Source organism: Tupaia chinensis, unplaced genomic scaffold, assembly GCF_000334495.1.
Source record: "Tupaia chinensis unplaced genomic scaffold, TupChi_1.0 Scaffold140854_1, whole genome shotgun sequence".
NCBI lineage: Eukaryota > Metazoa > Chordata > Mammalia > Scandentia > Tupaiidae > Tupaia > Tupaia belangeri.
In genome coordinates, this window is record NW_006200722.1 from 18156 (window position 1) to 43363 (window position 25208).

The 25208-nt window shown below is 35.6% G+C and overlaps 2 protein-coding genes across 2 annotated transcripts; both read right to left on the reverse strand.

Annotated features, from left to right (window-relative positions):
• Positions 1-9104: 9104 nt before the first annotated feature.
• On the reverse strand, positions 9105-9893 carry LOC102483873 (olfactory receptor 10A7). The gene has a single exon (XM_006162839.1). The coding sequence runs from the start codon at positions 9891-9893 to the stop codon at positions 9105-9107; it is 789 nt and encodes a 262-aa protein (XP_006162901.1).
• A 696-nt stretch (positions 9894-10589) lies between these two features.
• Positions 10590-11540, reverse strand: LOC102483050 (olfactory receptor 10A7). Its single transcript, XM_006162837.1, has one exon. It carries the CDS (start codon positions 11538-11540, stop codon positions 10590-10592), a length of 951 nt encoding a protein of 316 aa, XP_006162899.1.
• Between the last annotated feature and the right edge of the window lie 13668 nt (positions 11541-25208).

The window sequence follows — 25208 nt, forward strand, 5'->3', positions numbered from 1 at the left end:
TATGATTTTATCATGAGCCTACTTTCATATGGTAAATAAGTTCAGTAGTCAAATTTTTATCACCCTTACTTCCATGTGGCTAAATAAGTATAATTCCAAAGAAAGGATAGATAGATTGCCAACTCTACTATCTCCAATTAAACATTATGAGCAATGAAGACTTGTATTGTCTCCTTTGTGCATTTTCCACTAATATTCAGCATTGGGATATTATCCTCTTTTGAGCATATAGTATTACTATTTACAAATATTTTAGTCACCTTCTAATTATATATTTCAGTGAATAGAAGAATATTTCATTTACTAAAAGGCAATATATAGAAACTATACTGAGAGTAGTGACATCTTAGGGTCAATGGGATTGAAAGAATTGCCTACTTGAAGCTATAATTGATGCAGAGCTCAATGTAGTATTCAGATCCAAAGGGGAAGTGAAATTCTAAGTTGATAAGCCACTTGAACAAGTTCACGTGAAAGGTAGAAAAATAGTGGAAGCTTCAAAATGTAGTAATCATTCAGAGAGAAAGACAAATGAAGGCAAAAAGATTTCAATGAGATAAACACTCAAAATGTCAAGTCCAAGAAATATCTTATAAAACATGGTAACTATAGTTTACAGAACATAACTATAGTTTATAGGACTGTATTGTATATGTAGAAACTGTTAATAGATTGTATGTGTTCCCACAAGAAAATAGGTATGTGAGGTAATGCACACTTTAATTAGCTCAGTTTAGCACATTGTATACATTTCAAAATATCATGTTATACATTATACATACATACAATTTTTATTTGGTAATTAAAAAAGCAAAAACATCCTATCATGCTCTGAGATGCTGGTGAAAAATTTGTAGACCTGAAATCTTACAGACACTTCATATTTTAGCAGTCATTCTTTTCATTCTTCAGTGGGAACCTCTTCCCTGACCTTGATATTCTTGAAAAAAAGCTTTTTTAACTGAGTCCATTAAAGACTAAACATAGGATCTTTAATGTTCATAATAGCTAATGAAATATGGAGAAATTAGCTGGCCATATCTGGTCTAGAAAGGACTTTACCAGTATGAATAGGCTCTACTTCAAAACATTTCTTTTTCCAACAGACTAGCCTTGAATTTTTCATGAAAGATGGGTGCCAAGAAGAGAGTAGATGTGTACATGGTTTCTTGATTTACACTCCGAGTGGTGCAACATTTCCTCTGTCACATTCTATGCAAAACAAGTGACATGTATAGACTAGAGTCAAGTGAGAGAAATAACTGCTACTGCGAAGCCACATTGCAAAGGACGTGGGTGTTTTCAGTCCATCTACTACACAGCTCATGAGGAATCATCTCATACCTACTCGTTGCTTAATGAGTGACTTAAAACAACAGAAATGTATCCTCTCACAGTCCAGAAAGCCAACAACCTGGACCTAACATGTCAGCAGTATTGGTTTATTCTGGTGTTTCTCTCCTAGCTTCTGGTCATGGCCGACAATTTTTGATGTATAGCTTTCAGCTACATCATTCCATTTTCTACTTCCATCTTCACCTCCATCTTTTATAGGTGATCAAAGTGATTCTCAGGTAATTTCTTCCCCGCGTGTTTGTGTGTCTCCAAATCCTTTTCTCCTTGTGAAAGGATACCAGTCATTGGATTTAGGGTCCATCCTAATCTAGAATAACCTCATCTTAAATTAATTACATTGCAAAGCTCCTATTTCTAAAAAAGGTCACATTCACAAGTGCTAGGAGTTAAAATTTCAATGCATATTTTTACAGATATAATTAAATCCACAACAATGATCATGTACACTTTTGGAAATTACTTAAGAGAAATAAAATGCCGTGAATATTGCTAGACTAGAACATAGGCTGTAAATTCATAAAAAATATGAAATCCCAATCTGTAAACAAGTGTGTAAGAAAAAGAAAATATCAAGTCAAATGCAATTAGCATTATTACTTTCATGCTGCTTTTGCCCTCTGCTAATGTATTTTCATGTCAAACATGAGGCATGCTTCATTTTCAGCTTAATTTCAAACTTCTTTTATAAATTTCTCTGTAACACTCCTACCCCATTTCTCAACTACTTTGTCATTAGTAACCCATATCTTATTATTTTTGTTGTCAAATTTTAGAATCATATAGTTTTAGAGCCTTCTCTTTCATAGGTGATCAAAGTAATTCTCAGTAATTTCTATCTTTTTTTTTGGAGAGGTTTTCGCTATGCAGTGCGTGCGCTCACCAGACAGACAGAGAGAGACAGAGAGACAGAAAGCGAGAAATCACCCCCCAGAGGGGATGGTCACACTGCAATCCCTTCTCCTCCATTCTCCTCTCGGGATCTTGGGCACGCACGCACACGTGCCCGGAGTGAGTTTCAAGCCACCGGGTCCAGGACGAGAACCACGGTCGACTACGTGGGAGTTCAGCGACATAGCCATTACGCTAACTGCTGGTTCCCAGGTCATTTCTATCTTGGCAAAGTTCACTAAAAGAGTGAATAAAATAAATCAGAAAAGCCGTCTGTTTTTCTTGCCATAAAAAAGATGTTTGTGAAGTAATGTGTATGTTTAAATAGCCTGATTAAACTATTCCACAATGTATGTGTGATAAATATGTATCAAATCATTGTGTTATACAATGTAAATATATGTAGTTTTCACATGTCAATGAAAAACATTTTTGAAAGGAAGAGACTAAGATTAGTATTTCCCTAGCACAAGTTCAATTTTGCTTTATTCATATATAGGTTTTGTTGAAAGAAAGATTGCAAATTAGTTGAAAAAATCATATTACTTTCTCTTTTCTTTTTTTTTTTTTAAGAGGTTTTTGCTATAAGGCACATGCACTCACCAGAGAAAAAGAAACAGGAAGTGACAAACCAACCCCTCAGGAGATGGCTACCCTGCAATACCTTCTCTTCCATTCTCCTCTCAGGATTTTGGGCATGAACACACACGTGCCAGCATGAGTTTTAAGTCCTCAGGTCTAGGACTCAAACTGTGGTTGACTATGTAGAAGCCTAGCAACATAACCATTATGTCATCTGCTGGTCCTCTTACTTTTTCTTTATAAGTAATTTTTTCCACAATTTTTCCCATGATTGGGAAAAGAAAACAAATCCAACTTATATGAAAAGAAAACAAATCCAACTTATATGAAAATGAAAAATACCAATATAGGGACCAGCGGTTAGCGTAATGGCTATGTCGCTGGACTCCCATGCAGTCGACCACAGTTCGCGTCCCAGACCCGGTGGCTTAAAACTCACGCCGGGCGCATGTGCGTGCGTGCCCAACATCCCAAGAGGAGAACAGAGGAGAAGGGATTGCAGCGTGGCCATCCCCCCTGGGGGGTGATTTCTCGCTTTGTCTCTCTGTCTCTCTCTCTCTGGCGAGCACACACGCCCTATAGCAAAAACCTCTCAAAAAAAAAATATATATATATATAAATTTTGGTCCACATATGAAAAGACCTTTTAAAAATTATTTCCGCACCCGCTCCAGATACCTCCAAAACACACAGATTATCCAAGTGTTAACATAATAACCCTAACAAGTTATTGTGAAGAGAGTCCTGTCTCTGTATACGTAATGTGTATGTCCTAATCTTTTTTGCCTTTAAATTCAGAATGTAATGACCAAGAACTTTTGTATGAGACTTTATTTATTTGACATATAATAATCATACATATTGAACATTTCAAATCTTTTTTTCCTACTCTGAGAGATACAGTGAATTTTAACTACAGTTTTCCTATTATACTTCATAACACTAGAACTTGCTCCTCTCATCCGTCTGTATTTTTGTGTCAACTAACCAATATATCTCTACCCCCTTCTCTCTGCTACCCTTTACAGATTGTAATAGTAACTCTTCTACTCCCTACTTCTGTGAGGTTATCTTTTTTAGTTTCCATATATGAATAACATGTAGTACTTCTCTTTCTGTACTTGGCTTATTTCACTTCACATATTGTCTTCCAGGCTTGCCATGGTGCCTCAAATTATAGGATTTAATTCTTTTAAATGGCTGAGTAATTTTCCTGTGTGTGTGTGTGTGTGTGTGAGAGAGAGAGAGAGAGAGAGAGAGAGAGAGAGGGAAAGGGAGAGGGAGAGAGAGAGAGAGAAACAGACAGAGAGAAAGGAAGAGAGAATAGGATTGATAGATCATATAGCAGTTCTACTTTTAGTTTCATGAGGAATCTCGATACTATTTTTCACAATGGCTATATTAATTGATAGTCTCTTTAAGATGCAAATGAGCTCTCCTTTCTTTACATTATCACCAGTATTTTTTTTTATTTGTTTTGTCTTTCTGACACTAGCTATTCTAACAGGTATGAGATGATATCATTGTGGTTTTGATTTACAGTCTCTGATAAATATTGATATTGAGCATTTTTTCAAAACATTTATTGGCCTTTATATGTCCTCTTTTGAGAACTATCTCTTCTGGTTATTTCCTCTTTTTTTCTTTTAAGGTTTTTGCCATAGGGCATATGTGCTTGCCAGAGAGAGAAAGAGAGAGAGTGAGAGAGGAAAAGTGAAAAATCACCCCCTGGAGGGATGGCCATGCTGGAGTCCCTTCTCCTCATTCTACTATAGGGACTCTGGGCACACACACACACATACGCACAGGGCATGATTTTCAGAGACTCCAACGGCAGTCAGTCATGTGGGAGTTCAACACCTTAACCACCATACCATTTGCAGGCCCCATTTGTCCACTTTTTACTTCAGTTATTTTTTTTAGCCGCTGAGTTGAGTCCCTTTTATATTCTAGTTACTAATTCCTTGTTGGATGTATAGTTTGCAAATACTTTCTCTTACTCTGTAATTTATCTCTGCACTCTGTTAATTGTTAAAAAGGTATTGAGGAATGCACCAAACAGAAAATGAGAATGGAAGTTGGAGAATTAGCAGCAGCCCTGACCTCAGTGAAAATCCAAACCCACAGCCCAGGCTCAGATATGGAAAAACACTGCTGTGACCACATTTAAAACTCTTATGCCATTGGGACCAATAGTTAGCATAATGGCTATGTCGCTGGACTCCTACATAGTCAACCGCGGTTCACGTCCCGGACCCGGTGGCTTAAAACTCATACCGGCAAATGTGCGTGCATGCCCAAGACCCTGAGAGGAGAATGGAGAAGGGATTGCAGCATGGTCATCCCCCCTGGGGGGTGATTTCTCTCCTTCTGTCTCTCTGTCTCTCTCTGTCTGTCTGTCTGGTGAGCGCACATGCCCTATAGCAAAAACCTCTCAAAAAAAAAAAAAAAAAAACTCTTATGCCACAATTTAAGCTTGCCCTATAGGCACTGGACATTGGATTCCACCCCTGCCTCTGCTATTTCTTACTGCTGGACACTAGGAAATACTAGTTCTTTGATACCCATTGTCTCATTTTCTTGCATCCTTATTTCTCAATTCAAAATCTAATTATTTGAGCTTTGTTTTCATGCCCATAAATTAGCTGTAAGGGAGTCTGGTAAAATGTATACCTATATTTGACATCTTTTTCATGGAAAATGTCTCTGCTTTCCACTAAGGCTCATAAAATGAGGAGGTGAGAGGCTAAGCAGCCCCCATATAAAATCACTACACCCTCTTTTCTGAATGTAGTGAAGTGTCATAAAGCAATAAGAATTCACATGACTTCCCAACAGCCTGAGCAGAAATGCTTACTCATGGCTGACCAATATGAGTATACTTCAAAGAGATCACAGAAAAAATGAATTAACATATGAGTTTATTTTCATGCAAAAGACTTAAATACATAATTTTTTCAAAATATATTTCTCCATAAACTTTTTAATAATAATTTCTTATATTGTTATTATTTAATTCTGAATTCTAATTCACTTGTTTCCAAATTTCAAGGTTTCTTTCCACAGAATCCTATTATATTTTATTTTACATAATCTTTATTCTCTCCATAATTAGAAAATCCACAATACTCACTGACACTATAAATTTATAATACAAGTTTATGAGTGTGTATGCCTTTATATTTTTGTAGCATTGATTTTGGCACCTGAAAATTTTGTATTAAAACTTCATCACAAAATTTTATTTTTAACTGAGTGTACTTGAGTTCTGTCTGTCTCCTAGCCAAATTCATAACTTCTTTAGGACAGTTTTATTTATGCATGTTAAAATACATAGAGAGAGACCAGCAGATAGCATAATGGTTACATCATTGAACTCCCTCGTAGTTGACCACAGTTAGAATCCCGGACCCAGTGGCTTAAAACTCACACCAGGTGCCTATGTGTGTGTGTTCTGGGTCCTGGGAGAAGAATGGCGGATAAGTGATCGTAGCCTGGCAATCTCCCTTGGGAGTGATTTCTCACTTTCTGTCCCTCTGTCTCTCTCTCTGCCTGTCTGGAGAGCACACGCACCACATAGCAAAAATTTCTCTTTAAAAAAAATGTGTTTTTATATACATAAATATGTAGAAATAGTAAACATCAGATTATATTCACTAATTTGACTTAAATGATGCTAAAAATAAAATTTTTAAGCTATATCAGAATATGAACAGTGTTGCTTGCTTTTTCTTTTTCACCATAGTTACCATGTATGCAACAGTATTGGGTTATAATATATAACCTAGCCTTCTTACCTTAGCTGTGTCAAATTTTGCCTTTGAAAACATCTTTAATGCTCAATCTTAAAAACATTTAGTGGAAGGGCCTGCAGGTGGGGTCATGTTTAGGTCACTGGACTCCCACATGGCCAACTATGGTTTGAGTCCTGGACCTGGCAGCTTGAAAATCAAGCCAGGAAATTGTGTGTGTGTGCATGCCCCAAATCCAGAAGAGAATGGAGGAAAAGGGACTGCAGCATGGTCATACCCTGTGGAGGGTTTCTCACTCCCCCCTCACTGTCTCTGTCTCTCTCTAGGGAGCACACACACACACAACCTATGCCAAAAACATAAAAATAAATTAGTGGAGATATTTCTAGAATTGTTTGTAAACAGTAAAATGAGGGCATACATTTGGAAGTGACCTGTGGAATTTTAAACTTGGGAAGAAAATCTTGCAAAATGTTTTCTACTACAACCAAAAAGTTCATCATACCACTATAAAAACAATGATAAAATATTTTGCTTCAGAGGTAGTTTTAGAGTTTCTGTCAGTAATCACAATGTTAGATGGCACTTATTAGAGAGGCTACCCCAACAAAGAACATTTTCAAATTATCTCTCTGGATATAATAATGACACTGTTAATTGAAAATTTCAAGAAGAAAATCAACTTATAAATTAAGTATGAAATATAAAAACAAAAATGAATACCATGAAGACTTTGTAGCTATGCAACTTATATAAACTTTAATAAATCTATCTGAAGCATAATTATATTACCAATTTCTGGACATAGCTATCATCTGAACCATAAACCACACGGGACATGAAATATGTATATGACTTACTATCACTTCTTGCTTGCATCTTTCAGAAAGAAATTAATTTCACATTTATTTCAGTACATATATGCATGACTAAAACATTCCATTGAACATGTATTATTCAATCTATATTTTCTACAGTATTCTGAGAATAATCTCAAACATTCAGATATTAATTATGTGTCAGTTGCACTAGTAAATTTCTTTCATTTGTTGGTTACTCTGGCATATATCTTACTGTGCTAACTTATTAAATACATACATGTGCACTACTAAGTTGATACTATAATATCCCAATCTACTCATAAATCACATAAAACTAGTAGAAAATTATTGTAATAGAGTTGTATCTAATAGTCATTGAATTTAATAACATTAATTCAAGAATATTTGAAATAGGCTTAATAAATGAAAATACTGATAAAGGGCAAAGACTTAAAGAAACAGATATTTGGGGGCTGGTCCATGGACAAATGGTTAATGGAGCCAGATCCTATAATGTTGACAGTGAAGTTCGAATCCTAGCACAGGTGGTTTGAAAAACACGTTGGATACATAAGTATCTATGCCCCATAGTTTGACAGGATGGAGAAATGGAAGAAAAGAGATTGTGGTGTGAACACATCCAGTTGGGGGAGTTCTTTATCCCTCTCCCTCTCTCTCTCTCTGTCTCTTTCTCTCTGGTGAAAGCATGTGCCCTTGGCAAAATAAAAGATAAAGCTAGTGCCTCAATAATGGCCTGTTATTATTATAACTCTTTTTCTTCACTATGTTGTCAAGCAAATGGTTATTATTTAAACTTTAAGAATAGCTGATTACTTAATAATTAATGAAAAATTATTCAATGATCATGAAACTCCAGAATTTTGCCACCAATAATAAATTCTAAAAAAATTACTGAATAAACATATCTGAACATATGACTTGTATAAATAATTTGCACCATAGTTCTTGGCATCTACAAATTTCGACCTTTTAATCCAATGTAATATAAAGAAGATTATGATGATAATAAAAAAAAATTTAAAAAATACAGACAAGCAAAAAAAAAAAGTTACTTAAAGCATATCATCTTATTTATCTTTGTATTCCTTAGATGCAGAATATATAGAGGCTTGTGGTGGGTATTTTCATTCACACTTCATAACTTTTCTTACCTTTTTCTTATACAGCTCTGTGTCCCAGAAGGTTGATCTTTACATACTGTGTCAATGGACATGCAGGCTTTCTCTTTCAGATTAAGTTTCAGACTGATTCTGTTCAGGTACAGAAGCTAGCATAGGTTTGTGTGTCAGAAGAGAATAAGGAAGGCTGAGATAGCTGCTTTCCTCTATAAAGAACACAGCTCCTAGTAGGTGGCTTTTTCTTGTACTTGGAGCATCCTTCAACTTCTAGTAAATGCTCCTATTTTCCCTTTCAGGCCAAGAGGTATAGGATTTCCAATGTGTGAATGGTTTACAGAAAATTATCCAGTTTTGTCCACTATATTTAAATAGTCCACTCATTTTTAAACTGTCCTGAGTCGAGAGAAACATTTCTTTCTTGATAGGACCCTACACAATGCACTGAGATGCACTCACCACAGTGTGTCATTGATAAAACAACAGTGAGTCTTCCTTTACTTCTTTTGATGCTTTTATTAGAGGGCATTGATGCTCATACTTTGTTTATAAACACTACACAATAGGACTCAAAATATATTTAACTTCTGCCAGACTTTTCGTGTGATTGTTCTTTTTACTGCACCTTTGACTTCATTGTTCCTTAGACTGTAGATGATGGGGTTTAACATAGGTGTGATGACAGTGTAGGACAATGACACTAGCTTCTTGCTCTCTGGGGACTGATTGGATTTGGGTCGCAGGTAGGTCAGGCTGGCTGTCCCATAGAAGAGGGATACCACAATAAGGTGTGATGAACAAGTAGAGAATGCCTTCTGGCGACCTGTAGCAGAAGGCATCTTCAGAATGGTGATGATGATACGAGAGTAGGAGACTAAAATGAGGGAAAAGGGAAACATGATAAATAGTAGCGTGGAGGCAAGTGCTTGTATCTCATACATGGTTGTATCCTCGGTGACTAGTTTCAGCACTGGAGGACCATCACAAAAAAAATGGTCTATGGCGTTTGGTCCACAGAAAGGAAGGGCCATCATCCAAGCTGTCTGTAGCATGGACACAGGAACACCGGACATCCAGGAGCCCACTGCCATCCACAAACAGAGGGGCCTGTTCATTATTACTGAATAACGGAGAGGGTTACAGATGGCCACGAAGCGATCGTAAGCCATCATAGAGAGAAGGAAACATTCAGAGCTGCCAAAGAAAAAAAAGAAATACATTTGGGTACCACAGGCCAAAAATGAGATGATTTTTCTTGGGGACACTAGGTCTACCAGCATCTTTGGCACCATGACCAAAGTGAAACAGACTTCAAGAAGTGATAGATTTCGGAGAAAGAAAAAACACGTTGGATACATAAGTATCTATGCCCCATAGTTTGACAGGATGGAGAAATGGAAGAAACGAGATTGTGGTGTGAACACATCCAGTTGGGGGATATTTATCTTTGTATTCCTTAGATGCAGAATATATAGAGGCTTGTGGTGGGTATTTTCATTCACACTTCATAACTTTTCTTACCTTTTTCTTATACAGCTCTGTGTCCCAGAAGGTTGATCTTTACATACTGTGTCAATGGACATGCAGGCTTTCTCTTTCAGATTAAGTTTCAGACTGATTCTGTTCAGGTACAGAAGCTAGCATAGGTTTGTGTGTCAGAAGAGAATAAGGAAGGCTGAGATAGCTGCTTTCCTCTATAAAGAACACAGCTCCTAGTAGGTGGCTTTTTCTTGTACTTGGAGCATCCTTCAACTTCTAGTAAATGCTCCTATTTTCCCTTTCAGGCCAAGAGGTATAGGATTTCCAATGTGTGAATGGTTTACAGAAAATTATCCAGTTTTGTCCACTATATTTAAATAGTCCACTCATTTTTAAACTGTCCTGAGTCGAGAGAAACATTTCTTTCTTGATAGGACCCTACACAATGCACTGAGATGCACTCACCACAGTGTGTCATTGATAAAACAACAGTGAGTCTTCCTTTACTTCTTTTGATGCTTTTATTAGAGGGCATTGATGCTCATACTTTGTTTATAAACACTACACAATAGGACTCAAAATATATTTAACTTCTGCCAGACTTTTCGTGTGATTGTTCTTTTTACTGCACCTTTGACTTCATTGTTCCTTAGACTGTAGATGATGGGGTTTAACATAGGTGTGATGACAGTGTAGGACAATGACACTAGCTTCTTGCTCTCTGGGGACTGATTGGATTTGGGTCGCAGGTAGGTCAGGCTGGCTGTCCCATAGAAGAGGGATACCACAATAAGGTGTGATGAACAAGTAGAGAATGCCTTCTGGCGACCTGTAGCAGAAGGCATCTTCAGAATGGTGATGATGATACGAGAGTAGGAGACTAAAATGAGGGAAAAGGGAAACATGATAAATAGTAGCGTGGAGGCAAGTGCTTGTATCTCATACATGGTTGTATCCTCGGTGACTAGTTTCAGCACTGGAGGACCATCACAAAAAAAATGGTCTATGGCGTTTGGTCCACAGAAAGGAAGGGCCATCATCCAAGCTGTCTGTAGCATGGACACAGGAACACCGGACATCCAGGAGCCCACTGCCATCCACAAACAGAGGGGCCTGTTCATTATTACTGAATAACGGAGAGGGTTACAGATGGCCACGAAGCGATCGTAAGCCATCATAGAGAGAAGGAAACATTCAGAGCTGCCAAAGAAAAAAAAGAAATACATTTGGGTACCACAGGCCAAAAATGAGATGATTTTTCTTGGGGACACTAGGTCTACCAGCATCTTTGGCACCATGACCAAAGTGAAACAGACTTCAAGAAGTGATAGATTTCGGAGAAAGAAGTACATGGGTGTTTGAAGAGCAGGATCCACAGTGGTAACTGTGACAATAAGAAAGTTGCCCAACAAAGTGACTGTATAGATAGCCAAGAACAAAATAAAGAGGGAAACTTGCATCTCAGAATTGTTTGTAAAACCCAGAAGAATAAATTCAGTGACTCTAGTGTGATTTTCACAAATCATTTCTTAGATCAATTTCTCTCTCAAAATCAAAGTATGTTCATCAAAGAATAGTCTATTAATATAGATATGATCCCAAAATCACAATAAAATCCATAAAATACATCTCTGCTCAGAGCTGTCTTGTTCAATTTCTCTAAAGCAGAGAGAATGTTTACAAAGAGATAAAATTAAAGAAAAAGAAGCATTTTGCATAAATGTTACTAATTGCTTATCACCTAGGTGCAGTTTTTCTTCCACCGGGAGTCATAGTCTGCAGTTCACATTCTTCATTATAGGCATGCTGTTTTGCAGGATTAAGTAGAACAAGTTTAGATAAATAATAATTAAGATAGAATTACTTATTAATTTTTAAATGATATTAAGATAAAATAAAGATAAAGAATAGACTAGTTCGACTTTTCAATCTTTGATTATATAAATCATGCTTCTAATAAATGGAGAGCATTTGACACCATCCCATCCACTATCTACATACGTATACATATACCAACAAATGCACATGCGCACATGCACACAGGAGAGAGCTACTTAGCAAATATACATAAACAAATAAACATACTATATTCTTATGGTCTGGGCACTTTTCTGTAGTTTTCATGGCTTGATAGACCTACTAATTTATGGAGTTGTTGGTATCTTTTTTAAACTATGGTTCTAATTCACTGGACCCCCATTAATTATCATGGGACATAGCTATAGTTGTATTGTTTACCTTGGGCTTAAAAAAAACTAAACTATAACTTGAAATAGAGAATTCATTCTCCCCACACTCATCTCAACTCCTATTCTTTCAAATAGTTCTGCTCATGACAGTTCTTCTTCTTCAAAACCTCATTGTCAGAATTAGGAGGTAGTCACATCCTATTGCATGTCTCCTAATACATACAGTTATTTTTGCATGTTATTTTTACGTTTGCTGGTCAGTCATGAAGGACTTGCTCAACTATTAGGAACTCAGACAGTGTATCATACTTCCAAAAGTAGAATTACACAAAAAAAATTTATGTACACTTGATAACAATGCAGATCAAACATTAGCAATTGCAGAAATGTGTGTTGGAAAATACAACTATTCATGATGCTACAATATATCTGCACTAAATGGTGTTTTATCATTTTTTCAAATATTAGGTCTAGATAAATATTAAATAAATTATTTTATAATACATTTTCTAATTTAATTGAGAAAAACGTGCATGCTTTTATATGAAAAATATTCATAATAAAGATTTGCCTTCTGGAAGTAAAGAGTTTAAAATACAACATGTAGGTCCATTTTGAAATGAGTAGCTCATTTGTAAAATCCTATGTTTCATTTCTACTCTCACAATACATACTTTGGTCACATCTCACCTGCTTATTTTGCATATTGTAAGCTCTCAAACCAATGTCCTCATCAGTGTAAGGAAAAGGATAACTCTGGTGATCGGAGGCTGTCCATACCCTGAAAGTTCCAGAATAAAAGGTAACAGATGCAAGAGTAATTGTGGTCTTTACCCTCTCACCACTTTTGGGAAACGTGCTTCACTGTCATTCTTGTCACTAATCATAGTACCAGCAATGTATCTTCATCCTGGCATATTTAGCAAAACTTATGAAAGCTTTGTATGTATTATAATGTTCAAACTTGTTATGGTTATAAAAATACTCCCTTATTTGTTTTGAACAAATAGATGGGAATTGATGAAGGTGTCAGGATTTATAGTGGTTTATGATATTTAGTGTATCCTAAAATGCCTCTACCACCATGGCCTTTCAGAATTCTGATAATAGTGACAGAAAGGACCAGACGGTCCTTGAGTAATAAGGTCTTTAGTAAACCATCCATGTGAAATAAAAGTAAGGCTATTAAAAAGTTGTCTTTTTTTGAATATTTGATAATTAGTGCTGTTCATTTTCTACCTTTCCAGGGCATGTTTAAATTAAATGAAAATTTGAAGAACTAGATTTATAGTGTCACAGATCATACCTCCAAATATTGCTTTCTTTTTCCTAAAAGTGTACAGATTGCCTGTATCCTCTAAATAAGGAGATTTATCAGCAATGGTGTTGCAATCGCTACCACAAATTTACCTTGATATCTGTTTTAAAAATTCTGCTGGTCTTGGGGTCAGCAGACGATGTAGCAGTTACCTCTCTGGACATCCACATGTCCAACTGCATTTTGAGTCCCAGACCTGGTGACCTGAAAATCATGCCGGGTGCCTGAATTCATGCCCAAGATCCCGGGAGGAGAATGGAGGAGAAGAGACTGTGACATGGTCATCCTCTCTAGAGGGTGACTTCTTACTTTCCCTCTCACTGTCTCTGTCTCTCTCTCTTTCTCTGGCAAGAGAATGTGCCTTAAGGCAAAAAACTTCTAATAGAAAAAAAAAATTTCAACTGGTGCAGAAGGTAGAGTAGAGGTAAAGACTGCTGCGTCCCACATGGGCGAATTTGCAGGTCTAGTCTGGAGCCAGCAGCTTGAAAATCGCACTGGGCATGTGTGCATTTGTGTCCAAATTCTGAAGGAGAATGGAGAAGAAGGGATCGTAGTGTAGAATGCTCACTGAAACATGATTTGTCTTTCCTTCACTCTCTCTGTCTCTGTTTCCCTCTGGCAAGCACATTCAACCTATAGCAAAACTTAAAAAATAAAAATCAACTGTCATTGAGTTGCCATGATCACTGTTAATACATAGTTCTAGAGTATATGCTATTTTATTTGTTGCATGTCATTTTGATATTTTAATTTCATTCACTGGTTTAGTAGGCCTTGTTTTAATGACCCCAAAGACTGTTCACCTTCTATTAAGCAAGCCAAATTTCACCTTTTTCTTAGGAAAGAGATTTTATCTATCATTTTACCTAGCTCTCTCATAGGTATATGTATGTTTTCTCATAAAAAATGATTATAGATTAATGCAGTTATATCATCAGTACTTGGTATGCAACATACACTGAAATATTTGTTGCTTTTTTAAAAAAATGGATTAGCATTTCTAACAACTTTAAATGTAAATTAGTAACCCCAGTATCTGAACTGAAAATGTTTTGTGTGGGTATATTACAGAGTATTTCTTAAATACACAATATTATTTTCTAAATATTCTTTTATTTAACAGGCACACTTGGGCAGCACATATACTAAAATATTCTTATTTAACATTCAATAGCTTTCCAGACAGAACAAGGGCACCATGTTCTTAATTTTATTTATTTTAATAAAGCATGAAGGCCTTCCTCTTTTCCTAATTAAACAAGATTCCATTAATTATGTTTTTAGAATTTATCTTTAATATACAAATGCATAGGTAGGATGACATATATAAATAATTGAGAAACAAAAATAATAAATAAATACCTAGATATATCTTTTATTTAAAAAACTCCATATTTCTTTTCTAAATAAAGGATTTATGAGGTTTTTAAAGTTATACAATATTTTCTGAAATATGTTAATCAAAACTTACTGATAGATCTAATCTTAAGTTGAAGCTAAACCGCTTTGCATTGGCACTAAATGGATGACATGTTTAGTATTTAAAACTGTGCCTTGCCTAAGGGAAATGACCCCTGTGATGTTAGAAAGGACTACTGTTAAATAACAACTAATTTCATCACATAAAGGAAAGTTCATGGAATTGTCTATATTTTCTGCTAGTCATCTCTGCAATTCTATGTATTTTATTTTAATAAGTATTTTGTGGTGGGGCTGTTGACATACTGATCGAGTCTTTGATATTACAACTATTAATATACCAAAACGTTGTGATGAGCATAGATTTTAATTGTTCCCTTAGAGATTCTGTATTTGTTTTAAAAAGATAGAATTTGGTACAGTATTATTAAGAGAAATTTATACATATCTTTGAAATGCACATGATTTCTGAGTTTTATTTTTAACGCCTTTTCAAAAATTAACTATTTTAAATAGTGTTGAAATAATAATCTTTTAAAGTGATTGAATGCATCACATTAACCTGATGAGTAGTATGCATTTCATTTTCATTTTATACCTTAAACACTTTGGCTCTTGGCTTGTTTCATACTGAGGACACTGTAAATCATACTAGAATTCACAAATTGTTTTATGGCAGTAGTACCTTTGAAAGGCTAACATGGCTAATGTTATAGAGAAGTAAGCTTTTTTTCTTATTTAAAAAAATCTTTTGAAGTGTTTATCTTTAGAAATTATGAAGTTATTTTAATCTAAAGAAATAACATTTTATTTTTGCTTTATAATGAGCTAACAAGACTGTGGAATTAATCCCCTTTATTTCATTAAAATTATATTTGTTGTAGAACTCTTATAAATAAATATAAACTTGAAACAGTTACAAATTAGCACAGTGGGAATGATTTTTTAAAAGTCTAATGAATCTTTGGGGGGAAGAAGCTCTCAAAAGGTCTGGAGCCAGCAGCTTGAAAATCGCACTGGGCATGTGTGCATTTGTGTCCAAATTCTGAAGGAGAATGGAGAAGAAGGGATCGTAGTGTAGAATGCTCACTGAAACATGATTTGTCTTTCCTTCACTCTCTCTGTCTCTGTTTCCCTCTGGCAAGCACATTCAACCTATAGCAAAACTTAAAAAATAAAAATCAACTGTCATTGAGTTGCCATGATCACTGTTAATACATAGTTCTAGAGTATATGCTATTTTATTTGTTGCATGTCATTTTGATATTTTAATTTCATTCACTGGTTTAGTAGGCCTTGTTTTAATGACCCCAAAGACTGTTCACCTTCTATTAAGCAAGCCAAATTTCACCTTTTTCTTAGGAAAGAGATTTTATCTATCATTTTACCTAGCTCTCTCATAGGTATATGTATGTTTTCTCATAAAAAATGATTATAGATTAATGCAGTTATATCATCAGTACTTGGTATGCAACATACACTGAAATATTTGTTGCTTTTTTAAAAAAATGGATTAGCATTTCTAACAACTTTAAATGTAAATTAGTAACCCCAGTATCTGAACTGAAAATGTTTTGTGTGGGTATATTACAGAGTATTTCTTAAATACACAATATTATTTTCTAAATATTCTTTTATTTAACAGGCACACTTGGGCAGCACATATACTAAAATATTCTTATTTAACATTCAATAGCTTTCCAGACAGAACAAGGGCACCATGTTCTTAATTTTATTTATTTTAATAAAGCATGAAGGCCTTCCTCTTTTCCTAATTAAACAAGATTCCATTAATTATGTTTTTAGAATTTATCTTTAATATACAAATGCATAGGTAGGATGACATATATAAATAATTGAGAAACAAAAATAATAAATAAATACCTAGATATATCTTTTATTTAAAAAACTCCATATTTCTTTTCTAAATAAAGGATTTATGAGGTTTTTAAAGTTATACAATATTTTCTGAAATATGTTAATCAAAACTTACTGATAGATCTAATCTTAAGTTGAAGCTAAACCGCTTTGCATTGGCACTAAATGGATGACATGTTTAGTATTTAAAACTGTGCCTTGCCTAAGGGAAATGACCCCTGTGATGTTAGAAAGGACTACTGTTAAATAACAACTAATTTCATCACATAAGGGAAAGGAAAGTTCATGGAATTGTCTATATTTTCTGCTAGTCATCTCTGCAATTCTATGTATTTCTTAATAATAGGTATTTTGTGGTGGGGCTGTTGACATGGTGGTCAAGTCTGATTTTACAACTATTAATATACCAAAACTTTGTAATGAGCATAGATTTTAATTTTTCCCTTAAAGATTTCTGTATTTGTTTAATAAGATAGACTTTGATACAATTTTAATAAGAGAAATTTATACAAATGCACATGGTTTCTGAGTTTTATTTTTAATCTCTTTTATTTTATTTTTTTAGAGGTTTTTGCTACAGGGCGCAGGTGCTTGCCAGAAAGACAGAGAGAGACAGAGAGATAGAAAGCAAGAAATCACACCCCAGGGGGGAAGGCCACGCCACAATCCCTTCCCCTCCATTCTCCTCTCAGGATCTTGAGCACTCACGCACATGCGCCTGGCATGAGTTTAAGCCTCCAGGTCCGACACTTGAACTGCAGTCAGCTATGTGGGAGTCCAGCAACATAGCCATTACGCTAACTGTTGGTCCTTTTAACGTTTTTTAAAAAATTAATTATTTTAAATAGTGTTGAAATAATAATCTTTTAAAGTGATTAAATGCATCACATTAACCTTATGAGTAGTATGTGTTTCATTTTCATTTTATACCTTAAACACTTTGGTTCTTGGCTTATTTCATACTGAGGACACTGTAAATCATATTAGAATTCACAGATTGTTTTATGGCAGTAGTACCTTTTAAAGGCTAACATGGCTAATGTCATAAAGAATTAAGCTTTTTTTTTTTCTTTTTTAAAAAATCTTTCGAAGTGTTTATCTTTAGAAATTATGAAGTTATTTTAATCTAAAGAAATAACATTTTATTTTTGCTTTATAATGAGCTAACAAGACTGTGGAATTAACCCATTTATTTCATTAAAATTATATTTGTTGTAGAACTAACTCTTGTAACTAAATATAAACTTGTAACAGTTACAAATTAGCACATTTGGAATGACTTTTTAAAAGTCTAATGAGGGAACCAGCAGTTAGTGTAATGGCTATGTTTCTGGACTCCCACGTAGTTGACCGCGGTTCACGTCCCGGACCCGGTGGCTTAAAACTCACGCCGGGCGTGTGTGCGTGCGTGGCCAAGATCCCGAGAGGAGAATGGAGGAGAAGGGATTGCAGCGTGACCATCCCCCCTGGGGGGTAATTTCTCGCTTTCTGTCTCTCTGTCTCTCTCTGTCTGGCGAGCACACGCGCCCTATAGCGAAAAAACTCTCCAAAAAAAAAAAAAAAGTCTAATGAAATCTTTGCGGGGAAGAAGTTCTCAAAAGCACCCTGGAGTTTAAGGTCAATCTTAAACTCCACAACCTTTGCCTCCACAAAATCTAAATAGGAAGATTTATCAATTTTCAATATTACTTCCTTCTAGCAAAGAAAAAAGTAAAGCTTCTTACAACTTCTAGAAATTAAAGAAAGATTTCTTAATTTTTATTTTCCTAGTAAATTAGTTAACAATAGTATAAAATGCTAAAATATTTTATCTTTTTAAAATTCTCCATTTTGAACACCTACGTTTTAGACACAAGTTCACACATCCTATGCCAAAACTTAAAAAGAAAAAAAAAATGACACTGTTCAAAATTTTCATTTGAAAAAATTCATCTCAGAAAATAAAGAATAGGGACCAGCAGTTAGCGTAATGGCTATGTCGCTGAACTCCCATGTAGTCGACCGCAGTTCAAGTCCCAGAACCACTGGCTTAAACTCACGCTGGGCGTGTGTGCATGCATGACAAAGATCCCAAGAGGAGAATGGAAGAGAAGGGATTGCAGTGGGGACATCCCCCGTGGGGGGTGATTTCTCGCTTTCTATCTTTCTGTCTCTCTCTGTCTTTCTGGCAAGTGCACGCACCCTATAGACAAAATGTCTCAAAAAAAAAAGAAAAAAGAAAAAAAATCAGAAAGAAGGAAAGAAGAAAGAGAAAGAAAGGAAGAAAGGAAGAAAGGAAGAAAGGAAGAAAGAAAGAAAGAAAGAAAGAAAGAAAGAAAGAAAGAAAGAAAGAAAGAAAGAAAGAAAGAAAGAGAGAGAAAGAAAGAGAGAAAGAAAGAGAGAAAGAAATATCAGAGGCTATTTAGTGGCTCATGAAAAAAGATGAAAATATGACTTCAATTTTAAATAGGGTTGGGTCCGTAGATTTCAGTTTCAGAATTTAAATGTGGGAATTAATCTAGATATCAACTCTTCAGGAATGACAAACACAAATTAAACACATCCAAAGTTACTGCATAAGTACTAAAAGTGTATAAACACTATAGGCATATAAAATACTAGTTGAGTACTTGAAACTAGGAGATATATCTTTTAAGCAAACTGGCTACCTTCCTCTACTCATCTAGAAATTACTTTTAGGAAGGTAAATCACATAGAATTAAAATAGTAGCTACAACTTTTTTTAATAAGACTTAAAAGAACTTCATGAACTTTTAAGTTGTTTTACATACAGGCTTTAGAAATTCATGCTTTACCTTGATTTTATGAGACTATCAGGATATTTTTGTCTTCTTTTTTTGGAGAGGTTTTTGCTATAGGGCATGTGTGCTTGCCAGACAGACAGAGAGAGAGAGAGAGAGCTAGAAAGCGAGAAATCACCCCCCGGGGGGATGGCCACGCCGCAATCCCTTCTCCTCCATTCTCCTCTTGGGATCTTGGGCATGCATGCACACGCGCCTGGCGTGAGTTTAAGCCACCAGGTCCGGGACGCAAACCACAGTCGACTACATGGGAGTCCAGCGACATAGCCATTACACTAACTGCTGCTGGTCCCTATTTTTGTCTTCTTATGATTGTATTTCTGTTTCTTGGACAGCATTAGGTAATAGCAATGTACTCAATTAGCATTCTAAATGTCTTATATTTGTTTACTCTTTTAATTCATACAAAAGTTTTAATAAAGACCAAAATGATTATATTACCACTTATAAATGAATACAGGGACATAAAGAAAATTTTCTTATTGTCCAAAAGAACTTAAGAAATCTGTAACAAATAGAACTACCTTATGATCTAATAAACTTACTATCCAAAAGAAAGTCACTATGTCAAAGATGTATGTTCATGTCCTTGGTTATCTGCAATAACCAAGATACGGAACCAAAGTGTCCATCAACAGATGAGCAGATAAAGAAAATGTGTACATACCAAACCGTATACCTACATTGTGGTATACTATTCAGCAATTCAAAGTAATGAAATCCTCTCATTGGAGGCTACGTGGACAAATCTGTAGGTCACTATCATATGTGAAATAAGCCACACACAGAAAAAAAAGTTCTCAATCACATGTGGAAGCTTAGAAAGTTGATCTAAGAGAAATACAGACTAGAATAGTGTTTAGAAAATGCGGTTAACAGTTGAGGGAGGACAGGGAGATGTTGGTTAACAGATACAAAAAACTATGGTTAGGTAAGAGATGTAAATTCTAATGTTACAAAGCACAGTAGGGTGGCTGCAGTAAACAGTAATTTATTGTCTGTTTCAAGATAGCCAGAAGACAGGATTTTAAATGTTCCTAATACAATGTAATGAAAAATGTTTGAGATGATGGATTAATTAACATTTTCATGCTTTTTGCAAAAGCTTTAAAGGAATATTAAAGCTATACTCTGCCCTTTCCATCATGTGGAAAAGAAAAGGTTTGTGTTAGATGGTTCTTCACAGTAACTATTAAATAGGATCATCATTCTCTAATATTAAAACATAGAAAACAACAATAACAAATGATCTTGTCCTGTCTTTTTCTCTAGCTATCATCCTATTTTTCTCTTCTCCTTCATGGCTAAGATTTATTGAACGTGGTTTTTTTATGATTTTTTTTCTTTTTAAATTTAATTATATTTATTATCTTTATCTTTTTATATTACATTGAATCGCATATATCTTTACAGTGTATTATATTTCTTTTTCCAGCACAATTACCATGCATGTCAGTCAAGACAAAGACATTACTATACACATCATCATAAAATAGCTTTCTATCATATTTTAGATTATTGTTATTATTATTAATTATCATTATTTTTTTTAAACATTCAATCACTATATGTCATTTGGCTTATAGAAAGAATTTACCCAACATAAAATACTTCTTTTGTGTTTTGACCTGTGTTTACATAAAATAACTTCAGTCTGGTTCATACTCTTACCTCTCTTTCTACATTGATCTTTTCTGGGTCACCCACAGCCAAATTGGAGCTAAAAATCAACAGATAAATGAGAGCTACTTTGTTCACAACTTCACAGAAAATGCTTGGCACACTTAATCAGTCTTTTCTTAAACATTCTCTTTCCTCTTAAACAAAAAGTATATACATTTATTACATGAAAGAGAGACAAAGAAAGAGAAAGACAGATGATATCCTCAACATGGTCTCATACCACAATCCTCCCCCCAGTCTTCTCAGCAGCGTAGTTAACAGGCATGCATGTGCACAAGCCCAATGTGTATGTGGACCAGAACCCTCAATCTTCCTATGGCTTCCAGCGTTGTAGAGCAGAGTGCTTCACTGCACCACTGAGATTGGTGGAAAGATCAACACTCTCTTCCCTCACCTTCAAAAATATCAATTTGCCACAGTCCACTCTTTCATCTCAAATCTTTTTTTCTGCTTTTCAGAAACACAAACTCATGTTGTAAGGTATAGGGAAGGTTGTGAAAAATCATTGTGGGATCTGGAGTTTGTATTTTGTTGTTATTTCAGGTACTGTTCATACTCTTCTAGCCATTACCTCACCAAACATTGTTTTCTCTTACCCAGTTAGTTAGATCAGAAGTTCTGGAGCAGCATAGCAGGTCTTCTGACTTTTCTCTCTTAAATCTGACACATCCAATCCTACAGCCATTTATCTGACTGTGTGTTCTCTGAAATGGAAAAGCAAAGCAAACAACTCCATAGAGTATTGGCTAAAAGTTTACTATCAGAGGGTAACTTACAGTGGAGGTTGATATTCTTACCATGCAGCTTCAGGTTCCACTGTCTGTGTCACATCTCCTTCCTTCCCAACCACCAACACCTTTTGAGCTTCTGCAGCTGCTGTGAGCTCGCTGAAAAATAGCAAAAACTGGGGGGTAGGGGAAAGGTGTGAATATTGAGGAGCTAGCAGATCAAAAGTTACCAGACTGCTCGCTTTTCTCTTTTTTTAATGATTTTTGCCATAGGGTGCATGCACTTGCTGGAGAGACAGAGGGAAACACAAAGTGAGAAATCACTACCACCCCAGGGGAATGGCCACATCAGTCTCTTCTTCTTCATTCTCCTCCTGGGGCTTTGTAGCCTCCCCATTTTTAAAGGTCAGGGCCAGTGCCAGTCAATGCAGTAGAAGAGTGGAGGAGACATAGATGGCATTAGGTTTTTTCACTTATACAGTGACATACCATATTATTGTCTCAATACTGTTCTCTGATTTCAGAAACAGAGAAATGAATATAATATAGAATCCAGAGAAACATACAGCAGTTCTATTTTATCACTATAAACTATAAAAACACATCAGAGAAATGAAACTACTTCTACTCCTAGGTTTTTTTAGGAGATTTGACAAAATATTACTCGTCACACATAAAGTGACCTTTTGCTGCATTTTCAGGGTGCCATGCAGTTCAGCAGAATGCATTTTCTTCTTCATTACATTCTTGATGTGGTACATTCATTGGAGCAGTGCTTCAATACTCACTAAAGGACTCTGCTCTCCCAACACAGGCTTTGGTTTTCTGAGGCAGTTTGAGAAGTTACGTGTATTTATATTTAACACTGTCTAAAACTCTCTTTTGGTCTGGCATGGGAATTGTGAAGAAGGAAAATGCAACTCTAAAATTCAGCCTCCACTCTTACTATCTTTGTTCCCTCCCTATCCCAGTGAGTTTAGCATATTGATAAGGCCAAAGAAAATGTTTTCTGATTGAAGCAATAGGTATCATTGAGAATGAACAAGTTTTGTTTATTTGTTTCTTCAGGATAGTACAAGGAAAAAAATCTTTTTTTAAAAGAAGGAGAGATTTTTTGCTACAGGGTGCATGTGCTCACAGGAAAGACAGAGACAGAGAGAGAGAGAACACAAGAAATCACTCCATCCCAGGAGGAATGGCCAAACTGCAACCTCTTCTCTTCCATTCTCTCAGGATGGACCTTGGGCACACATGCACATGCACCTGGAGTGAATTTTAAGCCACCAGGTCCAGGACTAGAACCGCGTTTGACTACATAGGGATCCAGTGACGTAACCATTACACCATCTACTGATCCCAAAATTGTCATTTCTTAAAAGATATACAAACACAGGAGATGGGTGTGAATGTCAGATGTGATAAGTGTGGAGGGGAGGGGCCTAGGGAAGGACATTTGGAGGAGGGATATAGAGGCAGAGCATTGACGGGATGGGGAGGTGTGTGTAATCTGTTGAAGATATTTTGAGCAACTGGACTTGGGAGAAATGTTCACATATTGAAACGTTCACTTCATAAGCTAAACAATGTCATTGAATGTATATAAAAAATAAATTAATTTTAAAATAAGTAAATATGTAAAAAATAAAAATAAAGAGATTCAACTACCCTCAACAAATTCTCATCATGTCATGATCTCCTTCCTTCCTGCCTTCCACCTAATTAGGATCATAGGCATGATTATCCAGATGTAACAGTTCAACTTGAACCTGCAGTTGGCCAAGTGGCTTCCTGCTCCAGCTCAGCAATGCAGGAGAAGGGGACAGGGAGCTCCTAGTGAGAGCAATGGTGGATTTAGAAAAGACAGACACAGGAGTAGAGGAAAACGGGGGGCTGGAGGTCCAGGTGTCTCTGATAGAGATTGCCAGGGCACTGCATTGTCATCAGGTTTATTCTTTTATAAAGCAAAGCCAGGTATTTTCTGATATGGACTGCAACAGGAGTTTCTTGCATCTTCTGATTCTAAACAATCCTCCCAGGGCCTTCTCTGGCTGACACACATCTTCCTTCACTCCGTGCTTTTCTGTAGAGAAGATTATGTCTTTATTAGGGCTTTCGCTTGCCATACAGCATTAGCACCAAAAGCAAATCTACTTTAAAGGTCACTAGTTTTTGCATAGGTCTAACCGCTCCCTACAGCTTACAAAAGTGCAGCTCAATATGCTACCACTTGTGCCACTGAAGCTGTGTCCATTTATTAAATTTTTTGATACTTTAATTTTCCATAAGAAAATTGGAATTCCCCTGATCATGCCTATTTTTTTAATGTTGCTAATAATGGAATCATAAGTAATGAATAAAGTAAATGCTCTGTGTGGTTCTTAGACGGCACACTGTTCTGCACTGTGCCTACTGATTATGAGGCCTGAGTGCTCACAGTTCATTTTAAGAGCTTAAAAAATATTACTATGGCAAGCACCAATAAAGTTCATTAAAAATTTCAGTTGCATAATGTGTACCATTAGGAATGTAAGTGATATAACAAATAGAAATAGTTTATCTGTAGAAATAGAGTACAACGAATGAAAACCAAATTGCATAGCTTTCATTGTTGTTTTTGAACATATTCCTCTGGAGACAAACACAATTATGCTTGGCAGAGGATGTAATCCCTATGGTCTCTCATACAAATAAAAATGTTGTCAATTTAATCGTTCTGTCGTAATTTGAATTTGTAGGCACCTAGAAGCCAAAGAAAGGAAACAAAGTTTCTTTTGTGGTTTTCGATATGTATTATTCATTATTTCCCGTAAAATCACACTGAGGTTGTGGAAAGAAGACTCTGTTATTTCTTGAATTTTAACTGCCTAATCATTGACTTAAGCAGTTCTAATCAAAGTGAGTAAAAAAGAACATATGTAAATTTATAAATAAGTTGCTGGAAATGTACTCCCTTTTAAACTCTGAAGAGTAATATTTAGAAAGGTTGTAGAATTTGGAAGACCAGAATATATAGTACCTTTATATTTTATTCTGTGTACTTTGGTTTTAAGTGAATTCTTTACAATTATAATTGTTGGATATTAGTTTAGGGACATCTTATGTGTATAATTAGAATATTGATTAGAACAAAACCTAAGAATAGATAACCTAAGGCCACTGTTTGTTCCAAATTATTGTT